The 22,373-nt window shown below is 39.4% G+C and overlaps 1 protein-coding gene across 1 annotated transcript in view; it reads left to right on the plus strand.

Moving 5' to 3' along the window:
• Window positions 1-5,206: 5,206 nt before the first annotated feature.
• PDE3A (phosphodiesterase 3A) overlaps window positions 5,207-22,373 on the plus strand; it is a 366,473-nt gene continuing 349,306 nt past the window's right edge. The window contains exon 1 of the mRNA XM_040235298.1: window positions 5,207-6,402. Within this exon, the coding sequence (XP_040091232.1) occupies window positions 5,470-6,402 (933 nt within the window). The 5' untranslated portion in view covers window positions 5,207-5,469. The remainder of the gene's footprint in view (window positions 6,403-22,373) is intronic.

Below are 22,373 nucleotides of genomic sequence, written 5' to 3' on the forward strand. Positions count from 1 at the left end.
TGGTGATAGAAGGATAGGGTAGGGAGGGGGCTGAAAGTTAAGAATTGTGTTTTGGATGGTGATGGTTTAGCTGCTAAGTTGTGTCTGACTCTTGCGACCCCATGGACAGTAGCCTGCCAGGCTCCTCTGGCCATAGGATTTCATATTTTAGTTACCAATTGGATATACGTACACAGAGGTAAAGTGTGTTGTGGAGAATGAGTGAACCCATACTGTGGGGTGTAAACTGTTAAATTTAAAAGAATTCCTTTAATGATAACTATATCTGGCAAAAAGCAAGTGATATGCAATGGGGTTAATTTCTAAATCCTCTTCACAAAGTCCTCATGAAAACATCCCTGACTTTGGTTAAGTGGAGAGCTCTAGTAAGTTTTTTTGAATATTTCTTTCCATTTTCCATATTCTCTTTCTACCACATTTTCATGATCCTTTGGCTGTATTGTCACCTTCTTGAATGAGAACTCATCACTAAGGGAACATTTCATGCAAAGATGGGCACAATCAAGGACAGAAATAGTATGGACCAGCAGCAGCAGCAGCAACAGAAGCAGAAAATAATCAGAAGAGGTGGCAAGAATACACACAACTATACAAAAAAAGATCTTCATGACCTAGATAATCACAATGGTATGATCACTCACCTAGAGCCAGACATCCTGGAATGTGAAGTCAAGTGGGCCTTAGGAAGCATCACTACGAACAAATCTAGTGGAGGTGATGGAATTCCAGTTGAGCTATTTCAAATCCCAAAAGATGATGCTATGAAAGTTCTGCACTCAATATGCCAGCAAATTGGGAAAACTCAACAGTGGCCACAGGACTGGAAAAGGTCAGTTTTCATTCCAATCCCAAAGAAAGGCAATGCCAAAGAATACTCAAACTACCACACAATTGTACTCATCTCACACGCTAGTAAAGTAATGCTCACAATTCTCCAAGCCGAACTTCAACAGTACATGAACCGTGAACTTCCAGATGTTCAAGCTGAATTTAGAAAAGGCAGAGGAACCAGAGATCAAATTGCCAGTGTCAGCCGAATCATTGAAAAAGCAAGAGAATTCCAGAAAAACATCTATTTCTGTTTTATTGACTATGCCTAAGCCTTTGACTGTGTGGATCACAATAAACTGTGGAAAATTCTGAAAGAGATGGGAATACCAGACTACCTGACCTGCTTCCTGAGAAATCTCTATGCAAGTCACGAAGCAACAGTTAAACTGGACATGGAACAACAGACTGGTTCAAAATAGGGAAAAGAGTACATCGAGGCTGTATATTGTCAGCCTGCTTATTTAACTTATATGCAGAGTACATCATGAGAAATGCTGGGCTGGAAGAAGCACAAGCTGGAATCAAGATTGCCGGGAGAAATATCAATAACCTCAGATATGCAGATGACACCACCCTTATAGCAGAAAGTGAAGAAGAACTAAAGAGCTCTTGATGAAAGTGAAAGAGGAGTGTGAAAACGTTGGCTTAAAACTCAACATTCAAAAAACTAAGATCATGGCATCTGGTCCCATTACTTCATGGAAAACAGATGGGGAACCAGTGGAAACAGTGGCTGCCTTCATTTTTTTTGGGCTCCAAAATCACTGCAGATGGTGACTGCAGCCTTGAAATTAAAAGACGCTTGCTCCTTGGAAGGAAAGTTATGACCAACCTAGACAGCATATTAAAAAGCAGAGACATTACTTTGCCAACAAAGGTCCATCTAATCAAAGCTATAGTTTTTCCAGTCGTCATGGGTAGATGTGAGAGTTGGACTATAAAGACAGCTGAGAGATGAAGAATTGGTGCTTTTGGACTGGAGTGTTGGAGAAGACTCTTGAGAGTCCCTTGGACTGTAAGGAGATCCAACCAGTCCATCCTAAAGGAAATCAGTTCTGAATATTCATTGGAAGGACTGATGCTGAAGCTGAAACTCCAATACTTTGGCCATCTGATGCAAAGAACTGACTCACTGGAAAAGACTGATGCTGGGAAAGACTGAAGGTGGGAGGAGAAGGGGATGACAGAGGATGAGATGGTTGGATGGCATCACTGAGTCAATGGACATGAATTTGAGTAAACTCTGAGAGTTGTCGATGGACAGGGAGGCCTGGCATGCTACAGTCCATGGGGTCTCAAAGAGTTGGACATGACTGAATAACTGAACTGTGGAGAAAATGGACAATTTTATTTTTATGTGGTTGCTCAGTGTCCACTTTACATGTTGGGTTTGATTTCATTTAATATGTTACACACAGTGCTAGACACTTCTTTCTGGTAGTACAGCTCTGCAACTTTCTGCATCTACCTAAGAAGAAGATTTTATTGTTTTCATTTCCCTGCCTCCAGATTCTGGATGGTAATGCCAGGAGAGGTGGAATCTACCTTTTCTTTTGGTAGAAAAAATAATTTTCTGGTTGTGAGGCTTACTGAGAATTGGGAACAACCAGGACACTGCCTCTATAATACAATGGAACATTTCAAGAATGTAATTAACATACAGACCTAGTGTTTCTGTTTTGCTGCCATTAACAGATGCCGTTCTTATGTTCTTCTGGTCACAGTGTTGCTTTAATATCTACATTCCATCTCTTACAAGTTCAGTTTTTATGGTGATTTATTTTTTCCTAAAGAACTGAGATGCTTGAGGTGGTAGGGTACAGGGAAAAATGGAAATACTCTAAAATTCTCACTATTCCTTTCTTGCTAATCTTGATATATGCCCAGATCTTAACAATTTTTCATTTTCATATGCTCTTCTTGATGGCAGTAGATATCATCATGATATTCCAATCAAGGCTTTTCACTCAAATGTTTCAGGTAGGCTCTGACGTATGAATCATATGTCTAAAAAAGAAAACTCAAAAAAGCGGCAGGCTAGGGGCTCATTTGTCTTTGGCAAAGAGATCGCTGCTCCTGTTTAATTATTAAACAGATGGTGCCCACTGCCATTGACTAGCTGCCCAACTTGTTTTCCATGTGGTAACATGGTTCTGGACATCTGATGGAGAGAAGCTGTATTATCATATCCACTTACACCCTGATTTAAGTATTAACATCTGCCCCAAACTAAAGCAGGCTGTTTCCAACAAAGTTAAGCTTAAATCTTAAGCTATCTCCTCCCTTGTCTCACGAATTTTCTTTTTCAGGTATCTCCTTTGTCTTTTCTTTAGATTGCTTCATCTCTACACATAAAATACAATAGCATATTGAATCAATTGCGCTTCCCTGGTGGCTCAGAGGTTGAACAGTCTTCTCACAATGCAGGTGACGCAGGTTCCACTCCTGGAGAAGGGAATGGCTATCCACTTCAGTATTCTTGCCTGGAGAATTCCACAGAGAGAGGAGCCTGGTGGGCTACAGTCCATGAGGTCACAAAGAGGTGGACATGACTGAGAAACTAACACTTTCACTTCTTTTACACTTTCACTGAACCAACTATCCAAATACTCCAGCTTCCACACACACTTTACCCTGGAATGTTCAGATAATTAAGACAAAATTGGATTATCCTTATTATTATTAGTGAGGGCAAATTACATTTAAGGTAGCCATATTAAAAATGAACAAGAGTGGACTGGTCTTGGGTTCAATATTTAAAAAAACCAACTTTTCACACTGATGGACTTTTTAAAAACATACTATTTTTTCATAATCTGCCAAAAGAGCTTAATTTTTTTTACTTTTAGTTTCTCAAATTCAACATTACTACAGCATAGGAAATGTGTAGCCTATAAACATGAATAACTAGGGTCCTGTTTTTTTATTTTCACAAGCTTTTTTCATGGTAGACAATTTCAGCATAGGCAGCTTTTAAGATCTTTCCTAGTGTTAACCTACCTGTTTTTATCCCCCCACCCCCATTTTGAGATTTTTAAAAAAATATTTCTGATTGTTCGAGCTTCCTAATTTTGTACACTTCTCTGAGGCTAGGGCCAGTTAATCTCAATGTAATTTACCATCCATCATCAACAACTGTTGACTAATGCTCTCATACACTGTATTTTTTAAAGTAACAACAATAACAAGAGAGCTCTCCCCTTTCCCTTTCTCTTTAATGTTATTTGAATCTAGGTAAGGTTGAAATTTTCCATTGTTTGGACCAGCAGGAAAGCCTAGGTTCTCTTCCAGCAGGAGCACTCAAGGCCTTACAATGCCACCCGACATTGGTTTGCTGTTGGACATGACTTGAGTCTATAAGCATCTTTGAATCACTCAGACAGTAGATGTGGCTGTCATTTTTCAGGACAATGGGAAGTCTGCGGATTCCCCTCTAGAGCTAAGTATCCAAGCACCATCCTTTTTTCACTCCAATGTCCTGGGCAGCCATGTGTGAGGGCCAGCCTGAGACCCTGGAGCCCCGGGAGGCTGCGAGCCCGGCGGTGGACGGATCTGAGCCACTCCTTCTCCAGGATGCTGGCAGAGCAGCCCGGCTGGGCTCCGGGGAAAGAAGCTCGAGCTAAGAAGAGCGCCTCCTCCGGGGAGGGGCGGGAGCAGGGCTGGGAACGCTTTCCTAGGGAGTTGCCTTAAAGAAAGCAAGCGGGATTGCAGATCACTCCAGCTGCCTGCTTTTTTATACAGTTTTAATCAGTCGTCTCCACTCTCCTCCCTTCTGCAAAATTGCAAATCACCACCAACCTCGCACCAAAAAGAAGGGAAAAAAAAAAAAAAAAAAACAAACAACAACCCTGTAAATCTCCTTCTCCTTTCTCGCCCTCCCTTCCCTCCCACCCTCCCTTCCTCTCCAGCTCGCTTGCCCTCCCTCCCTTCCCTTGCGGCAGCCGCTCGTCTCTCCGACTGGATGTCTCTCCGACGGGACTCAGCAACTTCTTGGTTATTTCTCAGCCCCTTTTCCGTTTTCACCACCTTTTGCCATGAACTGGACTGACAGACGCAGGGAAGGCTGTGCTTTCTGCCCAAGGGAATGGTGGTTCGCTTCCTGGGGCCGGGTCGGGGAGGATCGGCCGAGGAGAAAGAAAGAGTGATAGAGAAAGAGCTGCATTAAGGAGAGGAAGGGGGACCTCCGTCGGCTGAGGGCCCCTAGCGTGCAGCAGCACCCAGGATGGCTGCGAGCTCGCCCCGCGTCCCCGGCTCCAGCTGCGACCCCCGCACTCCGGACGCCTCGGGTGATCTTTAAAATCCTGAAGTCCGGAGGGACCCCAGAGGACCGAAGTCGGGGGTGGGGGTGGAGCGGAGAATGCTGCAAAGCTTTTCCAAGAGAGAAAAAGAGGAAGTCTGATCGCTTCTGCCTGTGCTAGCTTTTCACTGGAAGGCGTCTCTTTAGAGCATCTAGCCTTCTCCCAGAGTTATTCGAAAGCTGAAACTTTCAGTGCTCGCGGGCCTGGGAGGAGGAGGGATTCCGAGGGTGGGATTGCGAGAAGAGCCGGCGTGAGCGCGCGCCTGTGTGTGTGTGTGCGTGTGTGTGGCGGGGTGGGGGCGTCGGGGGGGCCCTCGGGGACTCCGCGAAGAGGGCCCACCATGGCCGTGCCGGGCGAGGCCTCCCGAGTCTGGGCCACGCCGGGCCACTGGGAGGAGAGACCGGCCCCAGCGGCGGGCCCCGCATCGCCCCGGGACGTGGGCTGCCGAGGCTGCTGGGGCGCCCGGGTGCTGCGGCCGCTCCGGCGCTCGCGGAAACTTTCCTCGGCGCTGTGCGCGGGCTCCCTGTCCTTTCTGCTGGCGTTGCTGGTGAGGCTGGTCCGCGGGGAGATCGGCTGTGACCTGGAGCGGAGTAAAGAGGCGGCGGCGGAGGAGGAGGAAGCAGCCCCAGCAGCAGAAGGGGGCGTCCTCCCGGGGCCGCGGGGAGGTGCTCCCGGGGGCGGCGCGCCGCTCGGCCCCTGGCTGCAGCCCTCAGCGCTGCTCTTCAGTGTCCTGTGTGCCTTCTTCTGGATGGGCTTGTACCTCCTGCGCGCCGGGGTGCGCCTGCCTCTGGCCGTCGCGCTGCTGGCAGTCTGCTGCGGGGGGGAAGCGCTCGTCCAGATTGGGCTGGGCGTCGGGGAGGATCACTTACTCTCGCTCCCCGCCGCGGGGGTGGTGCTCAGCTGCTTGGCCGCCGCGACATGGCTGGTGCTGAGGCTGAGGCTGGGCGTCCTCATGATCGCCTTGACTAGCGCGGTCAGGACCGTGGCCCTCATTTCCTTAGAGAGGTTCAAGGTTGCCTGGAGACCTTACCTGGCGTACTTGGCCGGCGTGCTGGGGATCCTCCTGGCCAGGTACGTGGAGCAGATCTTGCCGCAGTACTCGGGGGCGGCTCCGAGGGAGCATTTCGGGTCCCAGCTGATCGCTGGGACCAAGGAAGAGATCCCGGTGTTTAAGAGGAGGAGGCGGTCCAGCTCCGTGGTGTCCGCCGAGATGTCCGGCTGCAGCAGCAAGTCCCATCGGAGGACCTCCCTGCCCTGCATCCCCAGGGAACAGGTAAGGACCTGCAGCCCCCTTCTCACTCGCCTCTCGGGAAAACTTGAAAGCTTTTGGGATCCGCCACAAAGTGGAGGGAATTGGAGCGCTGGGAACAGAAGGAAAGACAGCCCAGCGAGGTGCCCTAACTTCAGACTTGGAAACCAGGGAGCTTTTCTCGCCCTCTCGCACAATATTTTATATCCTGAACAACAGGAACACGAATAAGTAATAAAACTAGATGGTCTTTGCAGGGTCTTCCACAGCTGAGCCAAATTTTTAGATGTGCTACACCTGGCGGATGACTTGTCTGTACTTTTAAGTGCTCTCATGTTTTCCTCCTTTAGCAGAAATGTTCGAATTAAATTTTTTTTGTTTGTTTTTAAGGGTGATTTTGAAAACGAGGATTTTGCTAGATTTCTTTTTGTTTCTTTTTATAGAATTTCTTTCTGTTTCTTTTCATAAAATTTCTTTCTTTCTGAGAAGACAGGTAAACATTTATGGAAGTCAGTAAAAATATTCTAGAGTTAAAGCAAGGAATGCTTGAAGGTGAGGTGCTGATATACTCTGGTTTTGCAGTAAGTTTTACTTGAAGAGGCTGTGTTTGGTGGTGCCCAGTTTGCTTTTTAAAATGTAATTTGGGGACATACATTATTCCATGCTGATGTGTTTTGTATTAAAACCATAAACTTCAATTTGGGGAACAATATGTTGAACTTCAGAATTTGTCAGAATCGTGGACTGCGCTGTTAGTGTCAACTTGAAAAAATTTCTCTTGAGTATCTACATACTTAGTGGATATTTAGCAATTCAAGTGGATTTATACAGGAAATAATAATTCAGGAAAATATTTCTAAATTGCTGGTAATATAAATCTTTCAGAGAGGAGGAGGAGGAATCTAGAGTTATGAGTGAGGTTATCCCAGATAATGTTTAGTGAATTTGGGGGACTTATTTCCTTAATATCATTGTTTTGAGATGGTGGAATACAGTTGCTATAAAGGGTGTAAAAGAACAAACCCGTATTTTAAAACCAGATTGTATCTGAGGAGAACTTCAGTGTTCACCTCTCTACTTCAAACTGATTTGACACTTGGGGGTGGAGGTGGTAGAGAGCTGGTTAAGTATAGCAAGTGGAAATTTACACTTTTCTCATTTAAGTTTATGCCTACCTATGGGACTATGAGGACAACTTCAGGGAGTGAGAGAATATCCTAAGACATAGTAAGCTTTTTCTCTTTAGGTTATTCTGTGGATTATCATTTGGGTATTTCTAAGAAATAGCAGTCACCATATGGTGTGATGACTAGTTTGTTTCTCAAATGGAGTTAATCACACAGAATGTGGTCGTTTGACATTATTTAGCAGAATGGATGACAACATTGTAGTCTCTGTGTTTATTTTAAAGCAAATGTACTTATTTAGCTTTCCCTTTAGATAAAGCAAATATTTCTTGGGTTTAGCTTACTCTAAGGGTGAAGTTAAAAACAGGCCACTGACTGATACTTAGTTTTGGTAGAAATCTGGACATCACCAGAATAAAGTAAGCTCTCTATAAGCCAATTGGAGGAAAACACATTTTAATTTCTTTTTAAAGTCACTGATAGAACATCTTTTAAATGAAAACACTGCTAGTTTAAATGTATTTTAAGTACACTTTTCTTTAACTTACAGGGAAATGTGACCTGATCATTGCAAAATTGAAACTTAATTTCTAAGGCAAATCTGTGAGTTAAGCATAAATAACTTGAATCCAAATTCATATCATTTAACCTCTGAAATTTGATTTCTGAAATTTCTTATTAACATTTGAATTAAGGGTAGATTTAAAATGAGAAGGTGTTTAGGGAAGTTAACCAGCAGTGTTAATTAACCCATAGATTTTTACTGGTTTTCTCTGGTTTGAATTGACAAATGGATGATTTGAATAGCCTGCAGACTTCTAAGAAAATTATTGAGCATTGAATTTTCACATTTTGCAGATGAGTGTGGTCGATCATGTATATTCATAATATATTTTGATCAGTTTCTTTGGTTGCCATTTTTTTTTAAAGGCTATGTTTATGAAGACTCCTCTAAAATGAGAGACTATCTCTTATGGTTGATGGGAAAGCAAGGTGACATTTAGCAGAAATTTATTTACTCGAATTTTTAATGAGGGCATGGGTAAGTGTGTGCATGTTACTTAAGGCTAATTTTTATATATGACCCTTTAAAGTTGTTGCTGAGCATAATTGTAGGGGGGTGGGTGGGAACTGACAACACGCTAGGATCTTATAAGACAGGGCAATATCTCATACGTTAGCCTGTGTGAAAAGTTCAGGAGCTATATAGTAAATGGCTTATCTGTTTTATCACAAGGAAACAAACTTCTGATTAAGGGTGCAAAGTGTACCACTGTCATCCAAATGCTTTATGAAATCAAGAATCAAAATAATTATAAAACACATATATAATACCGCCCTGAATGCTACCTGATTAGGAGTTCTTTTCTGAAAGAATGTCTACTCTTTAAGACAATCCTCAGGCAACAAGTGGATTTTAAGTAGAGGTGTAAGAACATAAAACACAGAGGAGCTGGCAGAGTACTCTGGAGAATTTCATTTGGACTTTGCTCATTGTGAGGTTTAAAGGTGAGAGAATTCCAACCTTTTCTTCTCTGTGTGAATGATAGCAGCCACTAGCTTAAGAGCTATCTCTCGGCAATGACTCAATTCTGAAAGGTCAAGGAGAATAGATGATAAAATTGTCATAAGGCAAACCAAATGACAGAGTTCCCTCCCTCCCTGCCTTCCTTCTCCCCTTCCTGAACCATCATGAAGACAATAGATCAGCTATTACATACAGAACTGAGTTTTGCAGCATTGATCATAATTACAGCTTCAGCCAAAGAAAGGAGATAGATCTAGTCTTCGGTCTCAGAATTAATGGGACACTGGGTGAGATGTGAATGAAGAAGTAGGCTCTCAGGAAAGAACCGAATTGGTAACATTTCATGTTTTTAACTCACTCCTACTGGCCCAGTAGGTTCAAGATTTTTGTAGGTCAGTGAGTCAGACTGTACTGTTTTGGTTAAGAAGGCAGATGATTCCATTAAGGTGTATGTATCTTTCTTAAGTGGATGTTTATATCCCTGAGCAGGTATCACCTTGTCTTCCAAACACTAAGGTCCTTAGAATTTCTTGAATTATTAGAAATTATGCATGATTACTAAATGTTATTTTTCAACATAAAATTTTAATTCAGCATTTTTAACACTTGAATATTGTATTTGAAAGGGTGTCTCTTTTCTTGATACTCTACACAATTGGCTGGCTCTTTCCTTCTAATTACTGGGACCACCTTACACATTGATTTTTGAAAGAATTCAAACCAATGCAATTTTATTTTAGTTACATGTTATGAAGGATTTAATATCTTTGCCTATGGTTTCACATAAAATAAACACAAGCTGTATGCCTCTCACCTCACCGTTAGCACTTTTGTACCAATTCATGACAAAATTCTTTGTGGTGGGTACACTCTCAGTCAGAAATGTACAGCTGTATACTTCATTTTGTGAGATTAAAAATCAAAATATTTTCACACACATAGGGCCTTAAGACTGTTCATTAAACATATTTAGCAAAAAGATCTTTAGCAGGCTTTTTAGGAATGTAATGTTTTTATAAGAGTCTAGTGGTTGGTTATCAAAAGTAGAATCAAGTTTTTCATTATTGATATAAGAAAGATATTTTCAAGCAAAGAAAGCCAAAAAACAGAAACAGCAAAGCAAAAAGAATAGGATACAGTAGTAGGTGTAGTTTTCAATGGTAGGCCTTCTTACATCTTTGGTAAAAAGTACAACTATCTTGCATTTACTGTGTATTTTTAAAATACAAAAGTATTTCTTCTGAAAATATAGAATTAATTGTTCTTTAAACTCCTAAATACATTTCAGGATAACAGAACATATTTCTCAAATTTAATAAATTTCAGAAACAATTATACCTTTTTAATCCAATTGTACCTTCTATCACATTTCAGGAGTATAACTTGGCATATGGCAATACAAAGAACAATATTGATTATTTATGACCTGCTGACAGAATTAAAATTAATTAAGGCCAACTTCTAAAAACCCTAAAAAGGAAAAACAAGATTTTCTCATCCTTTGGGAAAGGTGAGGGCAGAAAAGTTTTTGGTGTGTAGGGACAAAATTGTGATTTTACTTTGTGAATATAGATATTTAAAGCATACTGAAAAAAGTATTTTAACTGACAGAAATAGTCAGTGAATCTATATAAATTTACAGAGGTTGGAAGGAGGCAAACAGTAATTTCACTCTTTCTGTATTGAGTCTAAAGTGTAAAAAAGTTAAAACTGTAGAACTGAAAGAAATGCTGTGTATGCTGGGCTGTCATGTTAATTAAATAAACAACCAGAACAGTGACTCTGTGTATGAAATACATTTTGAAAAGTCTAGGGGGGAGGGGGTTCAGGCAGGCAAGGGTGAGTGACACTGGCCTGAAAAAACATTCATTATATCTGTAGTGGCATTTGTGTGAATTTGCTGTACTCTGTTAGGAAATACAGCTCTGAGAAGACTCTCTTCAGGACTCTAGGTGAATAAAAGTCTTCAAGTTTAATTTCACTTCCTTTTTCAATAAGTTCTCATTTATTATGTTGAAGTAGGATGTTTGTGAACCTCAAAATTAGAAATCTGCATATATATTATATTTTAAGATTGTTGATTAATGTGATTTGTGCCAGTAACAGCCCAGTAGTCTATGTACACTTCATTGAAACCTTGGGTTATTTAATCATAGTAAAAGAGTGAGTTTATTTAGGGTGTAGGGGGTGAAGTTGGATTTTTCAGAAAACCTTTTTTGCATAGGGCAAGTTTCTTGAGCTTTGTGAAACAATCCTACATGTTTCTGGTGAATAGTTTTCATTGGCCGTGTGTGTGTGTGTGTGTGTGTGTGTGTGTGTGTGTGTGTGCGCACGCTGAGTTGCTTCAGTCGTGTCTGACTCTTTGCGACCCCATGGACTGTAGCCCGCCAGGCTCCTCTGTACAGGGGATCCTCCAGGCAAGAATATTGGAGCCGGTTGCCATTCCCTTCTCCAGGGGGTCTTCCTGTCCCGGGGTTTGAACCTGTGTTTCTCAAGTCTCTTACGTTGGTAGGCAGGTTCTTTACCGCTAGCGCCACCTGGTAAGCCTTTCATTGGCCATGTGTCTTCTATTCCATGGAGTCTCTACCTCTCTTTCCTCTTCTGGGTGTGATATTAAAAAGAAGCTTCAAGTGTATTAAATTGAAAACTCAATTTGTGTTTATTTCCTATTAGTACATTCCTATTTTCAAGGAAGCTCTATCAAATAATTCAGAATAAACCAGGAGATTCAGAGACACCTCCATATTCTTGCACTTAAAGCTGTGCTCTTCATATTCAAATGAACATTAGTTCCTTTACATAGAAATTTAAATGCTTGTAGGAATTACCTCACAGTATATACTTTTACTATTGGTAGTATTTTTTTAAAGAAGTTTTTTGTTTTCTGTAAGGCTATCCTAGGGAGTTATCTCCGTGTTGCACTTGAGAATGTACACTTGCACAATTGTCAGCATAAAATACACAGGTTTGGTTTCTGGGGGAAAGAAGTCTTAAAAAGATGTGAAGAAGTCACAGTTCAGAGAAAAAGTTGTTAGATGCTGATTGCTGAAAATATTAGTTGGCTGTATGTGTTCTCCCAAAATGTCTGCTATTTTAGAAGAAGATGCTATCCTTAGCTAATGTTATTCATTAAAGTGTTTGGTCAGTGAACCTACACAATGTCAAGTCAACATGTTTTGTCTGTGCAATAATAAGCCTTGTGCTAAAATGCATACAAATTCTATACAGGTACAGTGTAGCACCTTGGCTCTTCAGAGCTTAGAGCCTAGTTAGGATAATGAGATATCACCATAAGAAAGGGAGAAATCGCAGTCAAGTATGGAAATGACCTCTGAGGTAATCACTGAAGCAGTGCATATACTATCTTAGAGCAGATTTTAAATCTAGAGCCAGAACTGTTCATCTCATCTCTGAAATTTTATGAAAAAGTTCATCCTTTCACTTTTCTAGGGAAAAATTTTATGTTTTCCTAGATTTTCAGAAAGTCCTCAATGCATAATGGTTAAACATAATTGTTTTAGGTTTTGAGCAAGTTTAGGTTTTGAAGGCAAGGGAGAATCGTTTCTTTGAAGTGGAAAGTAAGTATACATTAATAGGACTTCTGAAATAAAGATAATACAAGATTTGGGACACGTTACATACACCTCAAGCTAACACAGTGGTGGCTCTCCTATCCCGAGGTGTAGTCTATGGCTTAAGGAACTTGTTGCAGAGAGATCTTAAAATGCTTAATTCCATGCAGGCTGTAGTTAGGAGACTAGAATAAGTCTGGTTTTAGAGAAAAGGAAATGGAGGGAGAATCAGCTAAAAGTATGTAGCAACCTGCGGTAAAATGTTGACTTTTATCCAGTTCTCTGTTGGACTTGAATCTGCTGCTGGGGAACAGTAGGAAAAGAGTTAGGCAGATCATTTTAAACCTACTAATCACTTGTGATTTTACACTGGAATCCAACTCTAAATTCTCATTCAGGATTAGAAGATTGAATAAAACCCATTGAATGTACAGATAACACAAAACTCTAGAGCCCTTACAAAGGTGTTTTCCGGTCATCTTACCAGCCTTTAGACTGTATTATTCAAGACTTTGTCCCAGAAATGTATATCAATTGCATTGCAAAGTCCTACTTTGTGGAATCTTTATCTCATCAAAGAAGAGTGCATGATGGTGGTTTAAATATTGATTTTTGTTTTCATTTTAGTTTTTAGTGAATCGATTTAAAAATGTTCAGGATTTCAAACTTCAAGGTGAAAAGGAATCTGCACATGAGTAAAGCATTTCTTTGCTAGCAAAAACAGCTGGTGGTTTTTGTTCATTTAAATTATTTTTCATGGATTCTGTGGGAATCCATTAAAATATAAGTAAATAGGATGTAAGTTTTTTTAGAGGCAGTCATGAGAAACATTACCATTTAGAAGATGGAAAGCTGTTTGGGAAAAGTCACAAACTAAACAACTTCTGCTTATTTGATTTGATTAGAGCTGTCATTTATTATTGAGGAATCTGAATGATTATTACAGATTTTAAGTATTTCAAGTCCTGCTAAGATGATAATAGAAGTACTCAGGTGTATTCATGTTTTTTCATCCTAAGAATATGGATAATTGTAAGGAGCACATGATGTCTGTTGTGTGTGTTTATGAGTGTGCATACATGTATGCATGCCTGGGTATGTGCAAGACTTTTTCCTCTGCCAGGAAATTGCTTTACTTGCATCAATTTAATGGAGAAACAGTGTCACCCAGTGGCTTTGATGAAAACAGTCCTGTAAACATCATAGATAAGCGCTGTCCAATAGAAATATAACAGGAGCAAATTACTGAATTTTATGTTTTTTAATAGCCTCATAAAAAAGTAAAAAATAAATAAAAACTAACTAGATGAAATCCATGATAATACTGTTTAATTTAATCAATTATATCATGCTAACATAAAATCAACATATAAATCAAGATATTTTGCTTTCTGGGTTTTTTTTTTTTTTTTTTTTGTGGTAAAGTCTGATTTTGTGGTGTATGTTTTCCACTTACAGCCCATCTCAGTCTGGTGTAGCTACATTTCAAGTACTTGATAGACACATGTGGCTGATGGTTAATCTTTGGAACATTTTTAAAGAGGTGAAGTACTTGAATACAATACTAATGTTACCTCTTCCATTATAATGGAAAATCCATGTAGATTTTATGATAGCACTTAATATACAACTGTTCACATTTGTATGTAATCTTGATAGCTCATTTTTTTTATCACTTGCTGTTCTAATAGTTGGCTTTTCCTCCTTTGACATTACTGCATATATTTTAAAATATGTTGATTTTAATTGGAGGGAGAGTTTAACAGAGTCCTTAATGAGGAAGCATTTTGTTAACTTGATGTATAACACAGAATCAGTGTTACCAGCTAATTATGAATTTGCCTTTCAAAGTGTGATTCGTTAACAGGGATGGCTTATGGATATAGTGTGAACACGTGATCAGCCATGGTGATTAGTCTGTTATTGGGTTATCTAATGTCTCTTTAGAAATGAAAGTGCTTATGTTTATAATGCATGTTGTTATCTTGGTAACTTAGGAAACTTAAGTGACAAACCTGCTAGTGGCTTTAATGGATGAAAATTCTAACAGTGTCTGTAAAAGGCTGATGACTCCTTGCTATTGCTTATGTAAACACCACTCTCATAGATATACAAAAGGAAAATGCTTCTATTTGGTGTCCAGAAAGGACTAGAAATTTTGATAATATGTAATTTCTAAACTAGGAATTGAGATTAGGTGGCTTTTGAAACTCTGCGTGATTTCAAACTGCATGAACCTAGAAAAATGTGCAGATGAAAAAGGCAAACTTTAAAAGTCCCACCGTCCTGGGACTTCCCTGGCAGTCTGGTGGTTAAGACTCTGAGCCTTCACTGAAGGGGTTAGGTCGCTGGTCAGGGATCTAATACCTCCCATGGCACCGCCAAAGATTGAAAAAAAAATTTAAATAAGGCCTCTTGCCCCCCTTACACTCTTTACCTTCTTTCCATCTCCTTTCCTCAAACTCTATGAATTCATTAACCCAGGCATAGTTCCAATATTACATTGAGAATTGATGAGAAGATAACTTTTGATATATGGCATGATCCTTTATATAAATAGATGTATAGAATTATTTTTTAAATAGGCATTTATTTTGTGCATATTGGTTTATAATCTGTATGTGTTATTTATTGTATGTTTTTCAATTTATGAATTTCTCCCTTTTAAAGTAAGACATTATTTATCTTTGCATTAGAGAATAAAAATACAGAGGTACGTAGGTTTTCATGTACAATTTAGGAGATAATCTAAAAAGAACAAATGGTAATAGAATCAGGATACAAAGAAGCACATTTATCTAAAAAGAAATAATGTAGACTCAATCTCACTCCTGGTGAAGCTGGTTTAATTCAGCTTTCTTTGAAGTAACTAGCTGAATAATAAAAAGCTATAGTAATCGTAACTGTTACTTGAGTTTGTATTTAATATAACTAGTCATTCACCCTGGCTAATTCTGAAATTACTTAAAATTAATGTAGAGGTTGGGCTTGTAATTTTTTTTTTTTTGACCAGTCTTCTTTTCTTATAATGTCCTGTGTGTGTGTGTGTGTGTGTGTGTGTGTGTGTATAAATATTTTTCCAGGCAATGCGTTTTATTTCATTTTTTTTTTAAACAAAATAGGTTCTTCTCACTCAGAGTGTGTTTAAAAATTTAAGGAATGCTTTTCTATCCCCCACACCCCACTGTACCTTGTCAGAATATTGAAATAATTTTATGCAAGAAGCTTGTGGTTTAAATTTAATAGAAATTTAATAGAATTTTTCCACCTTCTGAAGTAAGTTGAAATAACTGAATATGCTGTGTCTGTGGCAAGTGTTTCCTCCTATTCAGATATAATCCACTTAAATAAGCCTAATGGAAGCTTGAAGTCATAGAAATTTGGCAGGGGGAATGGTTTATTTGGGGGCTGACCCCTGTGGAGTCAGCCTCCTTGGGACATTTTTAAGCTAGCTTGAGCACAGAGAAAGGAAATGGTTCTTATTTTTAAACTAAGTATTTCAGAGGATGAAGTTAACAGGTCTGCTTAGGAAATGCTCTTCAGGAGGCAATGGTAGTCCTATACAAAACAACCCCCTGTTTGGGTGTTAGCAAACACCTAACTCCGCAACAATCTCCCAGAGAGGTGGGAGAGACATCCTGAGCTGCCTGGGCTCCCCGAAAATCTGCTTTCTAGGCTCAAGAACTGAACAAGTCACACTCATGTCACAGCATTTTCATTATAAAAGGAATCAACCCTTCTTCCCTTCCTTGTGTCAGCCATCAGTATTTTTTTTAGAAAATTCCAGTGTTTTGCTCATTGTATGCACCAACTAGTGGAATAAAGGGACGGAGAAGAAAGAAATGATTTTACTCTGAAATATTTATCCCCCAATCTCCTGAGATTGAACTAGTGATTAAACCTATTGAAGTAAACTTCTGTAGAAAAAAGTAGCCTATTCACTAGTCTGTGAATTTACATTTTTAAAATATTAATACTTTTATTACTATAAAAAGTTTATCTGTACAGTTCTCCATAGTGGCTATATCAATTTACATTCCCACCAACAGTGCAAGAGGGTTCCCTTTTCTCCACATCCTCTCCAGTATTTACTGTTTTGTATTATTGTTACTATTATTGTAGATTTTTTTTGGTGAGGTCCATCTGACTGGTGTGAGGTTTCCTCACTGTAGTTTTGATTTACATTTCTCTAATAATGAGTGATGTTGAGCATCTTTTCATGCATTTGTTGGCCATCTGTATTCCTCTTAGGAAAAATGTCTGTTTAGGTCTTCTGCTCATTTTTTGATTGGGATGTTTGTTTTTCTGATATTGGACTGTATGAGCTGCTTATGTATTTTGGAGATCTAATTCTTTTTCAGTTGTTTCATTTGCAATTATTTTCTCCCAATCTGAAGGCTGTCTGCATAGATACTCTGCCATGTGTAAAATAGATAACTGGTGAGAAGCTGTTATATAACGCAGGGAGCCCAGCCTGGTGCTCTGTGATGACCTAGAAGGGTCGGTTGGATGAAGGGAGGGAGGTGATATATGTATGGTTATGTCTGGTTTGCATCGTTGTGTGGCAGAAATTAATACAACATTGTAAAGACATTTTGTCCAATTAAAAATAAATAAAAATTCAAAACATAACTTACAAAGATTCTCTGGCATGTGTCAGATAAGGAGCTGAACTTGCCTGTGCCTTTCGTGGTAGGAAACCCCACTCAGCATGAGTCCTAGATATTTATTTTTAGCTCGCTTCCAACTGAAAATAACCAAACCACCCCCAAGACCAATGTGGTATGAACTTCAGAACAGTATCTGAAGTTAGGGTATGTTTTTCAGAAAAATAAAAGTTCAAGTCTTTTTCATGTACAACTAATGCTTTAATTGGGAAAGAATTGACTTTGACATTTGTTCCCGTGGCTTTCTACAAAGTGTTGGTAGGTGTTCAGCTACACCTTTTTACAGTTAGTCTATATTCTTGTTAGAGGTTCTTACTGGATTGCTGTGTTTCCTGAGAAGTCTCATGTAAAGTAACTACTATCTCCTTTTTATCTTTTAATTGCGCTCAGTTACAAAATATAATTTGAGCACATTGCTTCCAGGGATGACTTTGTGAAATTAGCCTTTTTCAAATGTCATCCAACTGTAGTGCTAGTCCAATTGTGCTGAATAATCTAGAAGTTTGGTAGCATAATTTCAGAGTCCAGAGGAATTTAAAAATCAACAGTTCACAAGATTTCATCAGAATGACAGGTTTTAATTTATCCAATCAATTTTATGGTCTATCTAGTTTTTAATAGAACTTGTTAAAATAGAAAGGAAGTTTTAAGTTAAATAAGAATGTTTTGTTGCTGTATTTTAACTCTTAATAGAGAGGTATTGTCATCTCCTCTCACTGAAAGCAGACATTTCTGAGTATGTTAAGTAGATTATCATGTCTTTAAAAGAACTAGGAGTACAGTTTAGAAAAAAAAAAGTTATTTCCCATTTTCTTTTCCAGAAAAAAGTTTCTTTTAGTTTGTGGATGTCAAATGGTCTCATATATCTTTTAGAAAGGCTACCTCTACTGAAAACTTTGAGAGTTTCAGGTATCTTTGAATATATTTAAAATCTGAATGTTGCTTCTCTTTGAAAACATAAATTACAAACTGAGAATTTAGTTACAGATTAATTCATCTTTTGAAATAAACAAGATATATTCTTTGGTAAAGGAGCCATTTCTAAATTTATTTGACATTTTTGTCAAATGTAAAATAGAATAAAAAATTTAGTAGCAAAATCTTTTACTCTATTTTCATTTTAGTACAGGAAGCTAACCATTTGAATAGTGTCTGTTTTTACTCTTAATGATTTGTTTGTGCTACAATTGAAATTGTTTTTGCTAGATAAGCAGGGCCTAAATTATAGCAGCTATTAAGGTCTCATTTTGTCCACTTCTCATTCTTTTTACTTGAATAATAATGGGATTAGCTCTTCTTCACTCCTTCAAAGAATGACAAGAGCTTTTAAATATATTCAGTGGAATTTCTGTAAGCCACTAACTAGTCCTTATTGAAAAGTGTGAGAATTCGATTGGCATTGTTGGATCAGGATATAACTGAACACTGAGTAAGTAAATTATCTAAAAACCAAAGTAGCATTCAGAAGTGGAAACTGCCCATAATAAATGAGTGAAAGAAATGGAAGCTAGTATTTTGCTTGTGCAGAAAGAAGACTAGATTGAAATTGAAAGAATTCCTCTGTTTAAATATATATATATATATATATATATATATATATATATATATATATATAAAATATACATACATTGATTGAATAGTCTTCTGGGTATGGGCCCCTAAAATCTAGAACTCCTTATGGTTTGGAAAGAGGAGACCCTGGGGGTGTCACTTCCTGCCCAGCCATGCATTGTCAGGATCTGTTCTTCACTTTAGACCTAAAACTCTTTGATCATTTTTCAGAGGTCATAGTGCTGTTCATAAATGTTCCAGACATTGATTACTTTCAAAGATGTAGATTCTTACTTTTTAGGTTTTTACTGCATTTATCACTTTGACTTTTAAATGTAGCGTTATGGCAATCGTGTGTGAACTTTTACTTCTTCTGTGACAAGACTGATGAAAAAGGTCAGCAGATTAATATATCTTATTTAAGATTGACTCTCTATTTCCTAGGTGGTGATAGTATAAAGAACCCGCCTGTCAATTCAGGATACTTAAGAGATGCGAGTTCCATCCCGGGATCAGGAAGATCCTCTGGAGGAGGGCATGGCAACCCACTCCAGTATTCTTACCTGGAGAATCCCATGAACAGAGGGGCCTAGTGGGCTATGGTCCATAAGGTCTCAAAGAATTGGACACAACTGAGTGACTTAGCACATACGCATGCACTCTATTTCAAACTGACTCTTTGTTATCTTCTAAGTATTTTAGTATACCTGAATTCTTACCATCTTTTTCCTTGGTGCTAATCTTATGTTATTATAATGCTATGTTAATCAAGCTCCAATACTTTGGCCACCTGATACAAACAACTGACTCATTAGAAAAGACTCTGATGCTGGGAAAGATTGAAGGCAGGAGGAGAAAGGGATGAAAGAGGATGAGATGATTGGGTGGCATCATCAACTTGATGGACATAAGTTTGAGCAAGCTCCAGGAGTTGGTGACAGACAGGGAAGCCCGGTGTACTGCAACCCATGGGGTAACACAGAATCGGACATGACTGAACAACTGAACTGAACTGATTAATGAAACTGTTGTTTATGAATTCTGATAGTAAAAAGCTCTAATTAATAGATAAATAGACTTATTCCTTCAGATGCCTTCAAAAATCTTGTAGGAGATAGCCTGACCTCACCTACTTACCATTATACCTTATCTAGCACTTTCTAAGTCAAGCTGCTATATATGTGTCTTCAAATGATATAGTTCTTGAATTTTAATATGAATAATTATTTGGGAAGCTTATTAAAATGATAATTCCTAGGTCCTAAGGCCAGATACTCTGATTTAAATATGTGTAGAATGGGGTCCAGAAATCTGGAGTTTTAGAGCATTTAGGTCACCTTAGTGAAGAAACACAGAACTATAAACTTTTATCTAATAAAACTAGACAAATTTGGGACTTCTGCAATGTGATTAAGCAGTTACAAAGCACTTGGTTGAGCATCATGAGGAAAACATTTAAACACACACATCTATACATATACACATTGACAGATTATACACATAGACATAACTTCCAGATGTTCAAGCTGATTTTAGAAAAGGCAGAGGAACCAGAGATCAAATTGCCAACATCCATTGGATCATTGAAAAAGCAAGAGAGTTCCAGAAAAACATCTATTTCTGCTTTATTGACTATGCCAAAGCCTTTGACTGTGTGGATCACAATGAACTGCGGGAAATTCTGAAAGAGATGGGAATACCAGACCATCTGACCTGCCTCTTGAGAAACCTGTATACAGGTCAGGAAGCAACAGTTAGAACTGGACATGGAACAACAGACTGGTTCCAAATAGGAAAAGGAGTCCGTCAAGGCTGTATATTGTCACCCTGCTTATTTAACTTATATGCAGAGTACATCATGAGAAAGACTGGGCTGGAAGAAGCACAAGCTGGAATCAAGATTGCTGGGAGAAATATCAATAACTTCAGATATGCAGATGATACCACCCTTATGGCAGAAAGTGAAGAAGAACTAAAGAGCCTCTTGATGAAAGTGAAGGAGGAGAGTGAAAAAGTTGGCTTAAAGCTCAACATTCAGAAAACAAAGATCATGGCATCCGGTTCCATCACTTCATTGGATATAGATGGGGAAACAGTGGAAACAGTGGCTGACTTTGTTTTTCTGGGCCCCCAAATCCCTGCAGATGGTGACTGCAGCCATGAAATTAAAAGACGCTTGCTCCTTGGAAGGAAAGTTATGACCAACCTAGACAGCATATTAAAATGCAGAGACATTACTTTGCCAACAAAGGTCCATCTAGTGAAGGCTATGGTTTTTCCAGTCGTCATGGGTGGATGTGAGAGTTGGATTATAAAGAAAGCTTAGCACAGAAGAATTGATGTTTTTGAACTGTGGTATTGGAGAAGACTATTGAGAGTTCTGTTGGTTTGCAAAATCCAACCAGTCCATCCTAAAGGAGATCAGTCCTGGGTGTTCATTGGAAGGACTGATATTGAAGCTTAAACTCCAATACTTTGGCCACCTGATGCAGAAAGCTGACTCATTTGGAAATACCCTGATGCTGGGAAAGGTTGAAGGCAGGAGGAGAAGGGGACGACAGAGGATGAGATGGTTGGATGGCATCACCGATACAATGGACATGGGTTTGGGTGGACTCCAGGAGCTGGTGATGGACAGGGCTGGCGTGCTGCGGTTCATGGAGTTGCAACGAGTCGGACATGACTGAGCAACTGAACTGAGACAGATTATTACAGTTTATTAACCTATGTGTGTGTGCTCGCTCAGTTGTGTCTGACTCTTTGCTGCTCCATGGATTGTAGTCTTCCAGGCTCGTCTGTCCATGGAATTTTCCAGGGAAGAACACTGGAGTGGGTTGCCACTTCCTTCTCCATGGGATCTTCCCCACCCAGGGATTTAACCCAGGTCTCTTGCATCTCCTTGTAGGTGGATTCTTTTACCACTGCACCACCTGGGAAGCCCCATTAACCAATGACATTCATAAAATTTTCACTTTGATTTCCCCATTGAGGATATCTCAGAGATGTTATCTGATACTCTGCAGATCAGTTTCTTCCTCTGTGAGGATGAAGAAAGAATTTCCTCACCTATCTCCTATATGTTGTTACAAAGCTTAAATAAAAATATATCACCCTACAAATGTTAAGTAGAAAGAGTATATGCTCTGGACAGAGTCAGGGTGAAGCTTTGTAATGCATACAACGTCCTTCAACTTTCTGAATACGAGTAATCCTATCTAACATAGGAAGACTACAGCCCACTTCTTAAAGTGTGAAGATTAAGTTAATAGAAATAACAGACATTGATTCTTGTAAAAAATCCTACCCCCCCTCCCCTTGCTGAACAAGAATGGTGCGTGTGTGCTAGGTTGATTCAGTTGTATCAGACACTTTGTGACCCTGTGGACTGTAGCCCGCCAGGCATCTCCGTCCATGGGATTCTCCAGGCAAGAATACCTGAGTGGGTTGCCAATTCCTTCTCCAGGGGATCTTCCCAACCCAGGGATCGAGCTGGCATCTCTTGTATCTCCTGCATTGGCAGGTGGGTTCTTGACCACTAGTACCAACTGGA

The sequence above is a fragment of the Oryx dammah genome, unplaced genomic scaffold, assembly GCF_014754425.2.
Source record: "Oryx dammah isolate SB20612 unplaced genomic scaffold, SCBI_Odam_1.1 HiC_scaffold_29, whole genome shotgun sequence".
Classification (NCBI taxonomy): Eukaryota; Metazoa; Chordata; class Mammalia; order Artiodactyla; family Bovidae; genus Oryx; species Oryx dammah.